Below are 19,447 nucleotides of genomic sequence, written 5' to 3'. Positions count from 1 at the left end.
CTCTTCTGGGGAGGGGGGGAATTAATGCCTCAATGTAACATTTGAAGATAAACGGCTATAAAGGACCAAAAAAAATAAATAAATGGAAACACACTAACGTGAGCCTAACTTGTGACAGGACTTTACTGGACTCTGCTGTATTCTAACTCCACAGGCTCCACTTTGCTGCAGCATCCTACAGTCCCCTACTGAATCAAGCTAGTCTGCTTACCTGACTAAATGCAATTGTTTTCCTCGATTGTTGTTGTTTCTTAGCATGTTATCTTGTTCCTCACTCGCTGACGTGTTCAATGCGGCGTAGGTTTTATCAGAAATTTGAAGCAGAAAACCGAGGCTGAGGCTTTGGGTTTCTGGTACAGGTACTAGGACATGGCAATAAAGTGAGGAGTAACTGTAATTATTTAAATTCATAGACACTATGGTTCACAGACATCAAAAAGCTAACTGTAGAGCTCATTTGAACTATCTTGCTAACCAAAACTGCAGCACCAAAGCTAAGTTGTTGTTTTTTTGTTTTGTTTTTTGCAGTTTATCCGCAACAGACCTTTTCATTATTGTTTCACATTGTAAACTATAATTCCAAATAACAATTTAAGGCTTCCTGTGCATCTGCAGTTTGGCAAATAAAGGTCTAAACTCTTATCACATACACGCTACATGTACAGTGCGGTCAAAAAAAAAAAAAAAAAAAAAGGCTGGAGTTGAGATGGTTTGGCTATAAATCTCAGCGAGACAAACGGAAAAGTGGAGCAGCCACTTGGGCGAAAACCACAGACTAAACACTGATGACCTCAGTACTGACCTGCAAAAAACACACGCACGCACACACACACACACACACACACACACACACACACAGTCGTCCTTCCATATCATTTCAGAGGACATTGACTCACATCAATTTCCTGGAGACGTCAAAATGATTTAGCTTGTGAGCTTTTTCGAGGCGAGACAAATGTGCCTTTGATGAGCTTAACCGATCGAAATCGAAACATGTATTTTTATTTCTTGTTTTTTCATGTTGTCTTTTAGTTTCTTTATTTTTAATTTCATGTGATGTTTTAGTTTTATGAATACTATTTTTTTTCATTTATTTTGTTTTCATTTTAGTTTTTGCTTTGTTTCGTTGGTTATTTGTTTTTTTTTAGTTTAATTACATTTCATATTTTATTTCTGTTGCAAAATATATATATATATATATATTTATTTTATTTTATTTATTGTTTTTCTTTCTTCTTTGCATTTTATTTATTATTGTGAGTGTTTTTTCTGGGTTCTCTTCAAAGTTTTTAGTGTGCACATTTTGTATATTATTTTTCTTCTATATTTGGTTTTTTTTTTTTTTTTTTAGTTATCTCTTTTTCTTTTTATGATTGTAAGATTACCTGTATTCTTGAAAGAACTATGAAAACGTGTACAGCATAACATAAGTATCTGTCTCCCCCTGGTGGATGAGGCTGGCTATGCAGTAAAGGTGTGTGTGGGGGGGGGGGTCCTCTGGTCCCGCTGACTCCTCAATGCCCTCGAACCCATAAGAACTGCTGGGGTGACCTTTAAACCCTTCCCACACAGTGTGTGCGACCTCATTTATCACCTGGATGTGGGCTGTTGTGATTGTGTGCGTTTGTATGTGGGGGGGGGGGGGGTCGTTAGTGTGTTGTTGGTTTTTAAAATGGTGGACGACGGTGGTGGGCGGGGGGGTGTTGAAGGAAAGACTTCATATGTGTGCAAAAGTTTCAGACATGGAGACGCTGGCTGGAAGGATTGTGATCGGCTGTGTGTGGGGGGGGGGGGCTGCAAACCGGGATGGAGAGGGGTCATGGAGTCAGGGCTGATGAATGTGTTCTGAGGGGGAGTCCGCAGTGTGGTTTGAATTAAAGACAAATGAAGCCCCTTTGAGGCTTCAACTTCGTGTGATAGGCGCTCATACAAATAAAGAGTAAAACGGTCGAGTATTTCTTCATGAGAGCACAGTTGAGTGAGCCACAGAGGATGAACTCTGCCGGTGTGTTTTGCTTTTTCTTTGGCTTTTCTTGCCACACTTGTTTGTAAGCCCTGCGAAAGGGTGTTACTTAAGAGAAGTTGAGAAAAAAAGAGAATGAATACGTGAGGTGTTTCCGCCACAATGCTCCCCTTCCCATTATGCCTTTGTTTAAAAATAATGTGTGATTTTTTTTTTTTTCAATCGTGATTTTTTATTTATTTATTATGATTATTATTATTCATTTCATTTCAATGTTTTTTTAATATGATTTATTATGGGATTTCTGTAATATTAAATTGTCTTAAATTGGGAATGTTCTTCATGCGAATTTTCTTGATGAATTTCAGTCAGACAATTTATTTTCAATTATAATTCCATTTTAATTCTGAAAAATTGTTTAATAGCGATATAAGTATGTGCATGTGTATAATAAAGTTTCATTTATAGTTTCTTTCCAAATATGAACTTTTCTTTTGATCAGGAGATATTATTCCAATAATTTTTCAAATTACAAGAATTTTCTATGACTTATTTTTAAATTCTCTTGGTTTTGTTTTGCTCTTTTTTTGTTGTTGTTTTTTTACCTATGAGATCTTTTTTTAATTTACCTTTTAATATCCTTTGAATTCTGAGAAATTATTCTGAAAATGTTTCAAATTACAAGAATTTGTCTTTATGAAATGTATTCATTTATATTTTTTTAACGATGAGACTTTTTAATTCCGAGAAGTTTTCAACTCTGAGAATGTTTAAAATTACAACATGTTTGAAATTACATTTTTTAATTATTTTTATTTATTAGAATTGTTTTAACGGCATAATTTGTATTAATTGTGAACAAATAAGATCTTTTTTTTAAGTGGGAGATTTGTTTTCCCCCCAACTATGATATTGCTTTTAAAATAAAAATATTTTTTGATTGCATTTAATTTGAATAATTTTTTCAACAAGTCTTTTCAAACAAAGAAATAATTTATGACGGCAACAATTTGAACTTGAATGGGTTGTTATTCGGTTTCCATTATTCGTTATGGGAAATCTGTTAAATATCAAATATAGTTCGATATGTTGTCTAAGGATAATACCGAAATGGAAATATTGAAATATTGGCCTTTGCAGTCCAGACATTTAAAGCCACAATACGGAAAGTTCACTTTCCTGTCAAAACCTTGGGGACGTTTTTTTTTTTGTTTTTTTTCCCCCTTCTTCTTAATGACTCCTAATGTATTTGAACAGTGAAATAATAAATTCACGTGCAGTCGTAAGATCCGAGCCCGTTTAGTCCCACATACTCAACGTCTACGGCGGCCATGTTTACGTGATGTAGTGCCAAGGGAGACGGTGAAAAACACTCTATGCTGTTTACTTGGCCGATGATGAACGAGAGGTCGCGTCTCATTAAGCTTCGACGTGTATACACATACGACCTTTTCGATGAATGAGCCTCCAAAGCGCAAATAGAAACCAGGCCACATTCAAAGGGGGAAAAAAAACGATACTGTATAACTAATTTGATGCATGATGTGATAGATCTAAAAAAAATTTTTTTATCTATATCTATTAGTTACTTCTTTGTGGAAACAAGAATCAAGGACTAGAGATTTCTTCATTTTTGAGAACTTTTTTTTTTTGTTCATTTTCCATCCTCTGAGTCATGCAGATAATAATGGGGCGATGGTTTTCCCCATTTCAGCCACACGGTGCCAGTATAGGCCCTCTTCCAGTGTTCAGTCATCGGGCATGTGAAATGAAAAGTCCCATTACGTGGGGAAAAAAAGGGGGAAAAATAGGAAGAAGAAGAAAAACTCTTATCGCTGATCTTAAGTGTAAACAAAAGTTAATTTATTTTTAACAATGTGTTTAAAATACATGCAAATGTTGTTTTTTTTAAATATATGGAAATAACTTGTTTTGGATTGTCTGGTTTTTTTTAAACGGAATGCTTTTTTTTAGTATGATTGTTTTAATGGCAAGAATGTTCTTTAAATTACAATATATTTATTGCAGGACTTTTTTTACATGTTTTTTTTAATAGCGGAATTCATTTTTATCATGAGAAAGAAATGAGATTTTCTTTTAATTCCAAGATATTTTAATTACATTTTTAATGACAATATTTTTAAGTACAAGCTTTTGTTTTTAAATTATGACAATACGCATAGTTATTTTTCAATTATAAGGGTATACTCACAATGTTACAAGAATACATTTGTAATATTAAAAAAAAGGAATAATGCTGTTGTTTTATTGACTTTACTTGATCAAGTAATGCTCCACAATTACGTCCATATATCAATTATTCTTGTAGTAGTTTGACTTTTATTCTTTTCGTTAAAAGAACTATCATAATGGCAGGATTTTAGTAAATGATTCACAATAGTTGATTTTCAAAGCTGCCATTCAAGTACAGTGATACCCCAATTTATGGGTTTTTGGGGCTACGATCAATTGCTCAGACATTTGTGTGTGTGTGTGTGTGTGTTTGTTTTTTGTCTTGAGCTGCAAGCAAAAATGTTACTTACCAGCACTAAATGGTGACAGTGAAATTCTCAACAAGTAGCCGTTGGGTAGATAGTGAACTATTCTTCCAAAAAAGATGCCAAGTACTTGCTTCAGACCGTTTATCGCAGATCTCAGTTGAAGTTTAAACAAAACAAAGAGAATTACATGTGGATTGAACCAAACCATATAATATAACCTGCGAAATCTGCTAGTTTAATGTTAACACACAATGCAAAACAAGCCATAGACATATCATTGGATACAAATGTATTTTGCATTCGTTTATTACAAAATCCATGTCTGGATTATACTGCCCCCTGGAGGCGTAAGTGCACACACCAGAAGGAGCGGCACAATGTCAATGGACAATCATGACGCATGATCTATTTTATTATTTACATTCTATCCAATTACATTCTTAACGTATGATTTTCTAAAGTAGCATATTGTACAGTGCTATTTTCTTTTTTATTAAAAAACACAAAAGATGATGAGAGATTCGATTGTGGCTTCAACTTGTAGGTCAAGGCCCCACTGACCTTGAGCGCTGCGCTTAACAAAGGCGAAAATGGCCAGTAGAGGACGCTACAACATAGCACTTTCTCATGAAATCCTGCCTGAGGATTTGTCAAGACTTGATCCCCTCCTTAGAAAAACAAACAATGCAGTCCAGTGTTTAGTGCTGCTGTAAACACAGGCGCTAAAAACATCTCATTTGCTCACACTTTAAGTGGCTCAAAAGGTGTGAAAAAGATCAAGATCCGGAGCAATTGTCTCGGTAAAAGGTTGAACTGCTTTAATCTGGCTTTTGTTCGGAACTGCATGTTGCCACACCGTGAGGTGCGCTCAGCACAGACCTCCGCCAAGGCCTGAAAAGTCCTACTATGGGTCCAGCGTGTCTGCCATTACAACAACAGACAACGACAAAAATCATAATCCAAGTAATAATTCACACCACAACAAAACATTACCTTGTGTTTTGGATGAAAAGAAAAACTAAATCATGAAATTGGGAGATGTTTGGTTTTCAACTAATTATATTATTACATTGAAAAGCATTTTTTTTGAAGCAACAAAAAATGAAAAGCTTTTTTTTTTGAAGCAACAGAGCAACAAAAAATGCTTTAGGTAGAAAAGAAAAAAAAATTGGACATACACGGCTATTAATGAATGAGTGGGATGTTGGGCTTCCAGGTGACATTTCAGGATGAAACTAAAATGCACTATAACTTTACAACTTATACATATCCTGCATAGATATACATACATTCCTGTATGTACAAACGCACTATTTTGTTACTGTATTTGATCACATTTTTCATGCGAGTTATGTTGCATGTCATATGCAGCGTTTTATCGTCGTGAATTGTCCTGGATATGAACGAATGAACGATTGTATACATATGTAGTAATGTTGTAGCGTTCAAAACTAAATTTCCTTCTGGGACGAAGTTCATCCTGATCCTGATCATGTGTCGACTTACTAGAGTATTTCTTTTTCTGACGCCTTTTTACTGTTACTACCAATATTTATTTTCTACTCCTTACTTTGTCAAAACTGGTTTGTTACTTTTTTCCCCCATCTTTGTTTATGACAACAATGTGTGTGTGTGGGGGGGTTAACTAGAAAGAGGTCAAGTCAACTGTGGTTGAGATCTTGATTGATTGCTTTTGAGATTTTGAGAGACTTTTAAGGCGGGAAAAAAAAAAAAAAAACAAGGACAGCAGCAGCGTTGAGGAATGTGAACCACAGAGTGATAACGACAACGATGCAGATTCGGGGAAGCAAGATATTCCCACATCCGGGGCCCGATTTGGGAGAATAGTGCGCTCCAAAAAGTATGCATGGAGAATGCATTGCGTATTGTGCCAGCCTAAAAAACATGAGCAATCTGAAGTCTAATTGAAAAAAAACAAAGTGTACGTTTTCAGTTGTTATCATGAGCTAATTTAGCATTTGTCTGATGATATGGTGGTTAGTGGATCTAAGGGGGGGTGGGGGGGGGGGGGGGGGGGTACTATTTATTATGGGGGCTGGGGGAGCATGTGGCTCCCAGCCCTAACTGGAGCCTACGTCACTACTTCCGCCTCCTCCCCCAGCATCGCTGGAGCGACTCGGGCTGCCTGCCTGGCTGCCTCGCAATCCAACATGGAGTAGCAGCGCGAGAGATGGGGCTCTGGCGGGGCCACCCCACGCCGACTACAAGGCGCTTTGTAAGATTATAATCGCACTCAGCACCGTCGTGTGGAGGATATTTTTTTGGGTCGGGAAAGGCGGCAAAAAAAAATAATAATAACGACAACCAGCCAGCACCAGAGGGCGAGTCCATATTGTCCGGCAAGGCGGGGGGAGGAAAGGCTTGCGTCGGACTAATACTACCTGCTGGCCCGCTGAAAAGTTGGAAGATATCTGGAGGAGGTGGGGGTCGACATTTGCAATCGAAAAGCAGCTGGCGGGGGAGGGAGGTGACGAGGGAGAAGCGGGGGGCCTCGCACTGTACACACAAAAGACTTCCAGGGGGATATTTTGGTGATAAATGTGGATTTGTAGCGGGGATCGACGCGATGACGAGGCCGAAGAAGAACGCATCCGCCGCGCTACGTGACCTGAGGTGAAGCGAGGAAACATGATAGAAGAAGAAACACACCCAAACGAGTAAGTAGCCATATACACCCCCCCACCCGACCCCTCCGTTTTACCCCCCACTGCATCCCCCTCTCGTGCTCAACTTGGTCTCGACTACTTTTTTTTCTTTTTTAATTATAACTTCTGTAGATTATAAACGACAACAGAATATAACAATGATGGTTGCGTGGGAAGCTCGAAAGGGCCACCTTGTGTTTAGAGAAAAACGAGGAGGAGAAGCGTGGGTGGATCGGAAACATTTCGTGAGCGGATCCCCAGCCAACAGCCCCCCCGTTTTGCAAACGCTGCCCCCAGCTGAGCGTGCTTGGAGCTCTCGCTACGTCCGATCAAACCACAACGACAAAAGGCCGCCGTGTGGTCCCATCGGCGTGTGTTATTTGGTGTCCAGCTCCGTGAGAGCGAGTGCATGCGAGCGTGCGGTGCCTCCAACCGAAAGGGGAAGTCTCACAGGATATGAGATATCCGATACGCCTCATCCGCCATGTCTTTCTCAATCGCGCCTCATTTGCATACCCCCATTCATAAAAAAAAAAAAAAAAAAAAAAAAAAACGAGCCCACTTTATGTCGCTAAGCTAACATTGAACATGTTTGCGTCGGCCAAAAAATAACATCGACGTGCCTTAGACGCCACGCATGCGTGAGCACCCTGCACGAGGCTTCCCTATCGAGCCAACATTGAGACGTTTACGTTTATGCTGGTTCGCCATTTTGGCTCTGCCATGCCGATTAGTGTGTGTGTGTTGGTGGGGACGCTTTTTGGAGGAAGTGTGGAAGAGGCCGAAGGGCACCGAGAGGGGGGGGGGGGGATGTTTGCGCTGCGATAGCGTGACGCTGTCCTCATTCATAAAAGCCCTGGAAACCTTCCGGTGCTGTCTCCCCATTCATGGCCGGCGGCCGCACTCGCCTCCGCGGGGGAGAGAGGGAGGGAGGGAGGGAGAGCGAGAGAGAGAGAGAGAGAGAGAGAGCCACAGCTCCTTCTAAATTGACTTACGCCTTATAGCTGTGTGCTAAGTTATTAGCACAAACCTAAGTTAGCCATAACTATACATTTAGACATTTCCAACGCATATTTGACAGTATTCGTATCTAGGTTCATAGATGGATATCTATGGATAAATCTGGGACTGAAGCGTTTTCATAGTGACTTCTGTCTTGAGCTCGCTGGAAAATATTAACAAAAAGCTCAAACTCGAGACTAACTGAAGCATTTCTGTCGTTGGTTCCTATGGGAGCTAGCTTCACGCCTTCAGTGCTAGCAAGCATAGAAAACTAACAAACTTTTTTTTCACGTCTAAATATCAAGTTACACATACACAACATACAGTATATCACCCTGGACTGCAACACTATAATATGGTGTATACTTGTTATTGGTAAAGTTCCAATTTGAGACTAAATGCAGCGTTTCTGTTGTGACTTCTCTTGTGAGCTGGCTGTAAAATGGAGACAATTTTTTGACGTTTAAATGTCAACTTACACAAGTCTTCTCCCCTATATATAGAATACAGCACTTTAATATGTTGTTTTATCCATTATCCCTTAATAAAGTAAAAATGTGAGACTACTGAAAATAAAGTGTTTCCATAGTTGTTGTTGTGCACATTCAGTCACAGTAAATGTAGCGTAAATTCCCACAGAAAACTTCAGGATTTCAAGTGCTGGCGCATTTTGGCTATTCGCCGTTTTCTGGTTACACAACATGTCCTTGTGTGTCTGAACTATATCTATACATGGAAGTTACCGTGTGAGCGGCTTGCCTGCGCTTTGATGCTAGTATACGTACAAAATAGTAACAGAAAATATTTAAATGTCCATTCGTGCATCTGTACTATATCTGTACACAAGTTGCAAATGCGTTTGCCTGTGTTTTCATGCAAGTGAACTTAGTGTACGTAAATGCTAACAGAGTGCTTTTTGTTGACAAGTCCTCGCACAGTATATCTGTACAATTTCTATACACATGTGCGATAGCTTGTCTGCGTGTTGATATTAGTAGATGCAGCATATATTTGTTGACGTGTAAAAGTGTATTAACATGACAGCTATACAGTAATCCCTCATTTATTGCAGGGGTTAGTTTCTAGACCACCCCCGCAATAGGTCAAATCCAAAGTAGCGAGGACGTATTTTTATCAATCATTTATAAATATTTTAAAACTGTATGAACCTCCCCAGACTCTTAATCTTCTCCACACTCCTATTAACCTCTACCATACCCTTATAAACACTTTCTATACGCTTAAACACCCTTTAAACTCTTAAACTCTCATACAGTTATGCACAGTAGTACTGTACACTGTGTACATTTTAGTCACTGTAATATGCGTTTTAATTCATGATTTTACTTTCTCCTTTTTTTTTTTTTTTAGTTTTAATGATTTAGGCTAGGAAGCATTTCTTTTACCACAAACAAATGACAGCGTACACACAAAATCCTGCGACTTCTGTTCGATATGAATATGAAACAAAAACTGCAATGCAATGAATCCGCAATAGGTGAACCGTGATATCAAGAGGGAACGCTGTATACGTGTTGTTTGCGAGTTATGTTTTGAGCTACCATGTCTGCACGTTCATGCCGGTAAATAGAGCATACATGCTCACAGTGTTTTTGGCCTTTAACTGTCAAGTTACACAACATGTATCCTTCCCAATACACGGAAAGGAACACAGTTGTATCTCTTGCACTGTCTATATTACAATAGTTATCATGAGGGCAGTTTAGGAACTATCAAAATACACAACTCACGAGAACCTAATACTGATGCTAACATTTCACAGCACTAATGGACAATCATTTGCAAACACAAGAAATCATGCAACATATGTCTACCATATCTATGCCTGGAATTAATGTTTTATCTTTGGCTGTAATTTCTCAGCGAGATAGCTGTTGACATGCATCTGTGGTCTGTCGGCATACCGCGGAAAAGCGATTCATCTCCGATCCCGAAACAAACAAAAAACACTCATCACAAAGCAGACGCTCGAGTTGTGGGTCTGCATGTTCACCGCCTCGCTAAGACTGTTTTGTTCCTCCAGTTTATATTTGTCAGCATTTGATATTGAGACTATAATAACCCCCGCTAGGTGTGGAATTTGGGCGACTGGTAATAACTGTCAAGAATAACGCACTAAATTTGTGCCACTGGCCTTCACGAAGTGCACTCAAATAGCCTTGATTTGCCATTTACTACCTCTGACATACCTAAGTTTACCTCCACAGACGTCATCTTTGAGGAATTTCCTAAAATATGACCCAACTGTAGCCCAGCCTTGTTGTTCTAGTTCAAGAAACATTGAAAGACTCACAACAGAGGGCATTTTTGTCCTCCGAATGTGATGTAAACCCCCACCCCCCATGACTTCAATTGCGATGTGTTTGCATTCCGGTCTATTTAGTAGTCAGCTGAACTGACCTCATATTGATTGTCCTTGATGAGGCAGGGTTAAGCCTGCCCTAAGGCCAACAGGTACTCTCAACATAACTCATTGAAGCTTATTGGCTATCACTAGCAAGTTAGCAGTATCCTAAAGTTGACCCACAGGCCCGTCTGCCTGAAAACCAACTGTTTTCCATCATCGGATACTTCAAATTGACCTAGGATTACAACTGCTGTTCTTGTGAAACAACTGAACAGGAGGGTTAAGGCTTACATGTACTTTTCACATAACACGTTCTAACATTTTGGCTAGCGCTAGCAAGGTAATGACTCGCAAATAGCCCGTTTTTCGTCATCAGATGCTTCAAATTCACCCGGCAACATGATTGCTGTTCCTCAGAAGCAACATAACAGGAGGGTTAATGACTCCAGGTACTGTCAACATACCAAATTGGAGCTTTTCGACATATCATACAAATGAAGCAAAGCGTTTTCCGTCACAAGAGGCTTTACTTCTCAACGTCTTCGAGAAGTTTATCGGGCTGATGTCAAAAAGCGATCGGATACCCTTAACCCTCCTGTTTTGTTGTGGGTAAAACTGCAATGTTTTAAGTTTACAAAATGTCAAAAGAGTACTGGTAGTTTGAAAATATTTTTTTTGTTCCTGAGGCCTCCAGGTGCATAAAATATTTTCGCCTATCAGCTCACGCTAGCAGCACTTTAAAGTTGAACCACTGTTCGACTTCCCAAAAATTGACCGTTAAAACTAATTGTTTTCCGTTGTAGAAATTTTTGGGAAACATTTTACATACAGATGTCAAAAATAATCTCCAGACCTCCAAGCACGCTAGACTTAATGCATGCAAAAATGCATCTTCCTACACCAAAATCCACCGGCCCACAATCGACCATTAAAGCAATAAGCAACAAGTTTTTCTGATATAGGAATGTTTTGGAAATGTTTCAAAAACGATGTCCACTCTCGACAAAAACACATTCAAGCTTTTTGGCTAGCACTACCAAGATGACCCATGGGTCAACATACATTCCAACTGTTAATGCAAACTGTTTACCGATGTCAAGTGTTTTAAGATATCTCACTATGAGCGCTTACACTGTGTATATGTGGTAATTTAGCTGATATGTTTTATTTACGGTCGTATAATTTTTTTTTATAGTGATTGCAGACTCTCAGGTACATAATTACAAAGACGTCAAATCTTTTCCACAGATTTACCCAGAATCGATCATGTTGTTTAAACTGCCTTAGATGCAGTAAAGACGTTAAAACAGCAGATTAAGGATTAAGGGTCATTTCTAAGGATAATTAACACCGTGAAAACACTTCCGCGGACACTGAAAATAACCCGGAGGAGGCCCGTCTTTCAACATGCATTGTTGGAACTATACTGTGCGTAATTAAAACACCATGTCTGCAGCGCATTCCAATCAATTCTATGAACTTAATAAACCATGGTTCTCCCCCCCGCCACCACCACCATCTCTCACACACACTTGCACGCACACACACTATCATGTGGAACAGATCCTTGTTAACAGTGTTTCCTGTGTTGTACTCATCGCAGCTTTTATATAATAGCCTGAGCTGTTTATATCCCAAGAACACACAATGGAGCCTGATTGTTTGTCCTTTTTCATTAAAAAAAAAAAACCCAAAAACAACAACTAATCTCTGCTCATCAGCTGAGGGAATGACCAGGATTGGAATAATAGCTGGAGTTGTCAACTTTGACACTTAGAATCTCAGGCCTCAGATTCTCGTCTCACTAGAGATAAATTGACGTAAATATATGTGGTTGGCTCCTCCGCGATATACACGTATCATGTGCTCTGCATTTCCAGGCAAGGCAAATGTATTTTTTTTATGTGGCGCTTTTCCCGGGGAACAAAAAACGCATAAAATTAGTGGAACACGCACAATCCCTCCGGGTTATTTAAACTCAAATAACTCGGCCGGAAATCACATCGAATATCAGGCGGCTGACTGTTATGTCCCTAAACGCCACCACAAGCGAAAACAAAATCGACAAGTCATCAAACACAAGGACGGTGATGTTATGGGTTTAGGGTACAATAATCTCATAAAGTGTGTTCTTCACTTTAAAAAAAAAAAAGTTTTACATACAATAGTGACATGGTAGTAGGTATGCTGGGTCAGTAAGTGGGTGATATGCCAGCAAACATGCGAGTTCAGTAGTTCCCATGGTTATGCATCGCTAATGCAAAGCAAATGAAGGCTACGTTTACATGCCAACATCAGATAATTATGAAAACACTGCAGTTAAGGGTACGTTTATTTGTCAACATCTTTGTAAAAATATCTTCTCTTTGCGTTTTTTAATTGTTTCATGTACAGGAGATCAAAAACGATCCACGTACACCTTTAAAAAACCCAAATGCTGTACACAAATTAAGGCTAGGGTTGCACGTCAATGTCCAAGATTTAATAAATAAAAAAATTGTCACACAGACATAAAAAAAAGATCTCCGTAGATAGGGACCCTTAACGACTAAAAATCCTGTAATTAAGGTGACATTTTCACGTCAGCATCCTCGGAAAGACATTGTCTTTGCATTTTGCGTTCACAGCGTACACTGTATGTGGATTTAGAATTTAATGTACACAATTCATCAATCTCCATTTATGGACACTTCGATGGAGGAACGTTCTATGCAGAAACGCTACAACAGTTCTGTGTTGTTTTTGTTTGTAGAATTTACGGTAATGTACGTAAAGTGTCCAACTGTCCAAATTTGACAAAGTTGTCGTAATGTACACTTTGCTGGATACGCATCATACGCACAAACGTTAGTACATGCCATTATTATATACTGCCCCTGTTGTTTTGGTTTGCAAAGTACTCACGCATGCCAACATTGAACTCGTAACATTCTTCGTTTTCACATATTTCAGTATTTTGACTGTTAAGAAAACCATGTGCTTTACAAAAATATCTTTCATGTTTGCGTTTTGAGTCCTCAAAAGGCAACACTTTTTATCCATTTCCATTTAAAAACAATGTTGTTGGATTGACCGTATTAGCTGCTACAGTATAAGAGGATATTAAGTATTCTGGGGGGTTTTGCTTGACCTTGTAAGAGGTTTAGAAGAAATCTGATTATTTTGCTGTTTGTGTTATCCGCAACACGCTTGCAACCTTTACTAGGGGTCCTCAAAATGAGGTCCAGAAACCTGCGGGCCCGCAAAATGATTTACAATTAAAAAACAATTTTTTTTTAAACAGTTTAAAAAATGCACACCTACACACAAGTATGGAGGCGGCCAATAAACCGATTACTCCTCCCTACTTTAGCTTTGACCCAATTAAAAGTTAGTTATGGTTATGTTGTATTACATAAATCAGACATCGCTGCGTGAAGTCTTTTTTTTTTTTAGAACAAAGGATGTATTGTTACAGAAATAAAGTCCTATTTGTTTTAGAACAAAAGTCATTATTTTTAATATAGTCCCATTTTTTGAGGCATTTGTTTTGACAAAATAATCTAATTTGTTCCACATTAAAGGTGGGTTTTTTTTTTTCAGAAGTGTGTAATATGAGAATACAGTTGTATTTTTGAAATACACTTGTTAAAATATGACTTTGCGTCATCATTAAGATTTGACGTCAAAATCATAATATTGAGATTATCTCGTAAAAATATCATACATTACCACTTTCCATCCCCACAAAAAAAATGTTTGTTCTTGTAAAGAAAAAAAAAAAGACATCCTACACATAATAAAACATTTTTTCTCTCTAAATAATATGAATGTTATTGTAACATTACGACTTTTTTTCCCCCTCAAAAAATATAATTAAATGTTGCGTAGTTTCATTAGGCGATTATAAATGGGGGGGGGGAGGCTCTTTAAAAAAATCCTGGAATTTTTTATTTACATTTTTTTTAAGAACCTTATGCTACATTTTATGGCAGTGTTTGGGCCCCGTCAACAATGTCGACTGCAAACGCATCTGACTGACTGACCAGTCGACTGGCCGGCTGAGCGAACTCTCCGCGCGGACGTGAGACCGAGTGTTCCACATAAGCGCGTCTGATTGGCAGGAAGCCGATCACGACGTCCCTCCGGGAGGCGACAGCGTCAATACTTGGGAATGAACTCGCTTCACCTCGCTATCTTGTTTTTTTTGTTTGCCGTGGAAATTGGGTAGCTTTTGGTTCCACTTCTTTTTAGCTGTGTCAAACTTGTACGTACAGTATAGCCGCAACGCCTCACCACTTTACTTTGTGAGTAAACACAGATTCTTTAAAAGGGATTTTTGAGATTCCATTGACTGTTGTGATTCGCTGTCATGACATTTTTAGGATATTCATAATTGCTATCATAGCACATGAAGAGCGAGGGGGTGTATCATCAATCTATTTTTTTTTTCCACAACGAAATAAGGGTTAAATATAAGCTTTTCCCTAATAAAAACATTTATTGTGCGAAAATTTGATTTATTCCCAGGATGGGGCGCCCAATCTCACAATTTGTCAAGCTTAATCTTTTAATGCTTTTTTTTTTTTATGTTCGCATGATCCTTTCCTTTAAATGAGCTATGTTTGGAATGTCTTGAGAAGGTGTGTGCGTGGATCAGGGGTGCACCCAATCATGCACTCTGTCAAGCGGGCTTTTTTTGGTATATATTTTTTTTCATCATGTTTTCTTGGACTTTTTTTAATGGTGTGTAAGCGGGAGAGACTGTGTGCACTGTCTGTCAAGTGTGATTTAAAAAAATAAAATAAAAAAGGATTGTGTTTGAATGATCGTCACTTTTAAATGGGCTTAGTTTTTACTTTTTAAGGATGTTTTTAGGGGAGAGGGGGTGCGCCGTTATCAGCCTTAGTCAAGTGCGATTAAAAATAATAATAATTTATTGTAATTTAATCATGTTTGCATGATCTTCGCCTTTAAATGGGCTGAATGTAAGTTTGGGAAAGGTTAGCAAAAGCGCATTGAATTCTAAATTCCGACACTAGAATATGAATAGCAAATATCAACAAAGCCAACACGTGCGTCGTCGAAGATTTATGCCTGGCGACGGTGCGAAACAACGTGAGCTCATCAACCAGGAAGTGTCGCCGTGACTTCCTACTGGCTTGCGCATGTGGCGTCTGGTCGAAGCGGCGTACCCTGTGTGCGTCTTTGTGTGTATGCGTGCTACTGTTGATTGGCCCAAGGAGTGGCCCCGTAAACCTTTTTCAGAGGAAGTGTCGCCGCCCTTACCACACAGGACGAGCCTTTTTTTTTTTTTAATCATCACAATCAGTCACGCATGAGTCGGATGCCACACGTGACAACCTGACGACTGGCCGACCCTGTTAGGCTGCTCGTATTGCTGCACAAAAAATGTCTACCGACGCATATTATTAGCCTAAAAGCGTAGATGGTGAAGTTCTATTTGAAAGTTTTCAGAAAACAAGACAAAATACAATTTTTATAAAGCATGTTGGAATGTTTTTTAACTAGGCTAAAAATATTAATTACACATGTAATCACTAACATTACACTGACCACCAATCAGTACGTTACAAGTTTATATGATTGTATTTAGCCAAGGGAAGCCAATTGCGTACTTTTAGGATTTGCATTTCCTGGTAAATTGGCGCATATTGAGATTTAGCTGCCTGAGTGGTAAGTGCCTGTTCACACAGCTGATGCAGCAACAATTGCTTTTGAGGTAGATGGGACGTGGATAGTGACTCTTGGGTGTTAAATTTCACACTCGGCACAGCTACCAGTTTGAGCAATCAGAAACTGGTTGTTTTGTTGAACAACTGTGACGTTTTAAGAATTTTGAATTGCTCAGGTCTCGAGTAGCATTTCGGATAAATCCTGAACAAAGGAATTTTTGGATGCAATTGTAATTGTAATGTAAAAAATAATTAAATAGTGCTTTGAACAGTTTTTGTGTTGCAGGTCTGAACGTAGTTTTTTTTGGTCACTATGTTTCACTGATATGAGCGCAAAAAAAAAGGGATTGGCAATTTTTTTAAGCTCAATACGCCCGTCATCAGTTGACCTTCAACCTGATGACAGGGAGGCTGTATAAATTAGAAGAGGATGTGATTCATGATTTGCCCTCACTCTTATCACAGTTGCCAACGAATCGCACGTAGTCCAACTTCGTTGCGGAAACACATTTGGCAACAAAACAAATAGGAAGCAGGAAAAACTGCGTGTGAAAAGTTAAATCAGTAAAGGTTGGACTTTTACATTAAAATTGTCAGACTTTTTAACAAAGTACTTGAAAGTCCAGTACAGTACATAAAAAATTTAATTTCTCCCATCACTTAGATTCTGGTAAAAGTCATTTAATGACTACAATTCGGAATCTGACCCTCCAAAAAATGGGGGAAAATATGCCCATAAAGTAGTAGCACAAAACACTCAGAACCCCTACACATAGCTCATAAGACCTTTGGGTTTGAGCTTTGCTTTTTCTTTGGCTTTTTGCAACACTCAACAACAGATGAGAAAATAGAAATAAATACCTGAAATCCAGTATATACGCAAACGACTTCCGCATTCGGCAAAACGGGTCGAACGCGTACTCACGGTTCGGGTGAATGGTGAATGAGAGCGGATCAAAGCAACCATAGGAACTTAACGGCTACAGTGTCTTTTTTCAAAGAAAATATGTCACCAAAGATGACTTATGAAATATTCGATGTTGGGGCTTCGTTCGTGTTTACATATCATATTAGTATAAATAACTGATCTACATGCATTTGATTTTTGTCCGAAAACACCAGCCATAAAGAAAAATATTTTTGCAAGTTCGGCTTCGAACAATCATGTCATCAAACCGTATATGCTCGTTTACGTAGCATACCCAAGAAGCCAGTTTCCCCGTTTTTGGGTTTTGGTCAGGTGACATGATTCCGCATGTAGCGGATTAAGGACTTAAAAATGCTAATGTCACCACGCGCATCATTACTCATCCCACTCATCTAAAAAATAGATGTGTGTGGCATCTCTGTAATTTTGTTATTAGTTAGATGGCTGTATTTTACATCGGACTTTTAAAGAACTTATTTCACACTTGAGTTGACAATGTTAAAATGTTACTTCAAGCCTTGCCTGTATGGTTACTAAAGGTTTAACGACGGGAACAGTTTGATCCTAGAATGGAATAGTTGTACTTGGCACCTTTGTGAAAAATGTAGTTTTAAACCTGACCTTAAAATGACTTTAAAGTCCTAGAATATGACTTTATAGAAGGCAAGGAACTTCGCAAAGAGCTCATCACTTTTGCCTCGACTGAATTAGATCTCCCCCCCAAATGTCCGTGTGCGCCCGTGTACGTTTGTCTGCGTGCTGGCCGAGAACATGCGGTGGCCGCCTCCACCGCCGTGTGTATCAAAGTAGCGCTTGTGGCTCTTCCCTGTGTGTTCCCACCGCAGATTATAGGGCCTGTCAGCAGACGGGGGCCCTAAACGCGGGTCACAAGACTCGACCGAAATGTGACATTTTCACATTTCCGACAGCGCTGATAGCAGCTATTGTGTGTCTTGGAGCAAGTGTGCTTATAGACAGGTCTGGATTTTTTTTTGTTGTTTTTTTTGTTATTGCTGCTTGTGGGTGGTCTGCGTGGGGGCCAACCTGTCGCACATGTGTTTAAAGTCTACCAAAAGTCAGCGGTGTGGAGCTTCACCTGAAACAGCTTGTGATGTTGATCGAAACAGAGCGGTTTCAGGATGTTAGGATCTCAAACAACGCCAGCACTGTGACTGCTAACTCTTGGGCTCTTTTAACCAATCAGAAGCCAGGAGAAAGTATTTTCTGGAAAAGGCCCCAAAAAATCTGATATGTGCCCTTATACATTGCGATGGAATCAACGTTTGATCGGTATCCTTATGCAGGCATTGTACAGAAATACGGAGTGCTCCATGTGCACCGGTATGAGTCACTAACATAACTTTGACTGCTGAAACAACCTTAATGATAAACTTAAAAATGTTTTCAAATAAACATGGCCTATAGGGTTGCTTTCCTCTACTAGGGCTTACTGATTTCCTACAACTACAGTAAGGATGGGCGTGATAGAAAATCGTCCCTTAAGGCAAATTGTCTGCAATACAACAGATGTGCAGTTGATTTGCTCTCAACTATATTTCGTGGTCTTAAGAACAACAAAATGGGGAGTGACAACTTTATACAATTATAAGACAGTTAATGTTAAGACTGCTTGTTTTTGTGTGTAAACCAACTATTCTTTTTAAAACACTTGACTATGACAAATGAAGTCTGAGGGATATCCAGTGGCTGAGGCCAAATTGGTCCTATCTTGAAGTCACTGCGCAAAATGTAGCGCATGAAGAACAAGAACAAAATGGCATCAGGTGACACCAGTGTAGAAACAGGAGTGTAGAACATTCAAAGAGAGAGTCTTCGATTTAAGAAAAAAAAAAAATTTGTTGAGTCATGAGTTGAACCAATTCGAGTCAACTTTACTACTTCGCATCATTTTAACCTCGAAGTCGACTAGCTGCTAATCACGCGTTCTCGGCATCTCAGCTTCCAATCGGCCAATTTACAGAGAGGCCTTTCAGCTCGCCTGTCTGCTAGTTCGGCTATTCCGATCCTCGCTACTTTTAAAAGATGTACTGTGCTGAAACAATATCAATGACTTCATCAATTAATCAACTTTGATCACATTATAGTCGACTACAGAAAATCTTTAGTTGTACAACCTCTAGTTCAGCAATAATTTCTCAATCATGGTAGCCTAGTCATTAATTTCACTTTAGTTCCTGACCTTAAAAATAACTTCGGGATTATTTCGCAAATCTGACAAAAAGTGGGAGGAAACGTTTGTCAGACATCTTGTGGCGTTTTCAGACGAATCTTACCTTCCCGGTCTATTTATACGACCTGTCGTTATGACTGAAGATGGGCTCAG

General features: G+C 39.1%; 1 protein-coding gene across 1 annotated transcript in view; it reads left to right on the top strand.

Moving 5' to 3' along the window:
• Positions 1-6,596: 6,596 nt before the first annotated feature.
• LOC133409584 (sprouty-related, EVH1 domain-containing protein 2-like) overlaps positions 6,597-19,447 on the top strand; it is a 32,038-nt gene continuing 19,187 nt past the window's right edge. The window contains exon 1 of the mRNA XM_061689807.1: positions 6,597-7,142. Within this exon, the coding sequence (XP_061545791.1) occupies positions 7,114-7,142 (29 nt within the window). The 5' untranslated portion in view covers positions 6,597-7,113. The remainder of the gene's footprint in view (positions 7,143-19,447) is intronic.

The sequence above is a fragment of the Phycodurus eques genome, chromosome 11 (assembly GCF_024500275.1).
Source record: "Phycodurus eques isolate BA_2022a chromosome 11, UOR_Pequ_1.1, whole genome shotgun sequence".
Classification (NCBI taxonomy): domain Eukaryota; kingdom Metazoa; phylum Chordata; class Actinopteri; order Syngnathiformes; family Syngnathidae; genus Phycodurus; species Phycodurus eques.
Note: the sequence above shows the minus strand (reverse complement) of the source record. Positions and strands in the feature narration are given on the sequence as shown.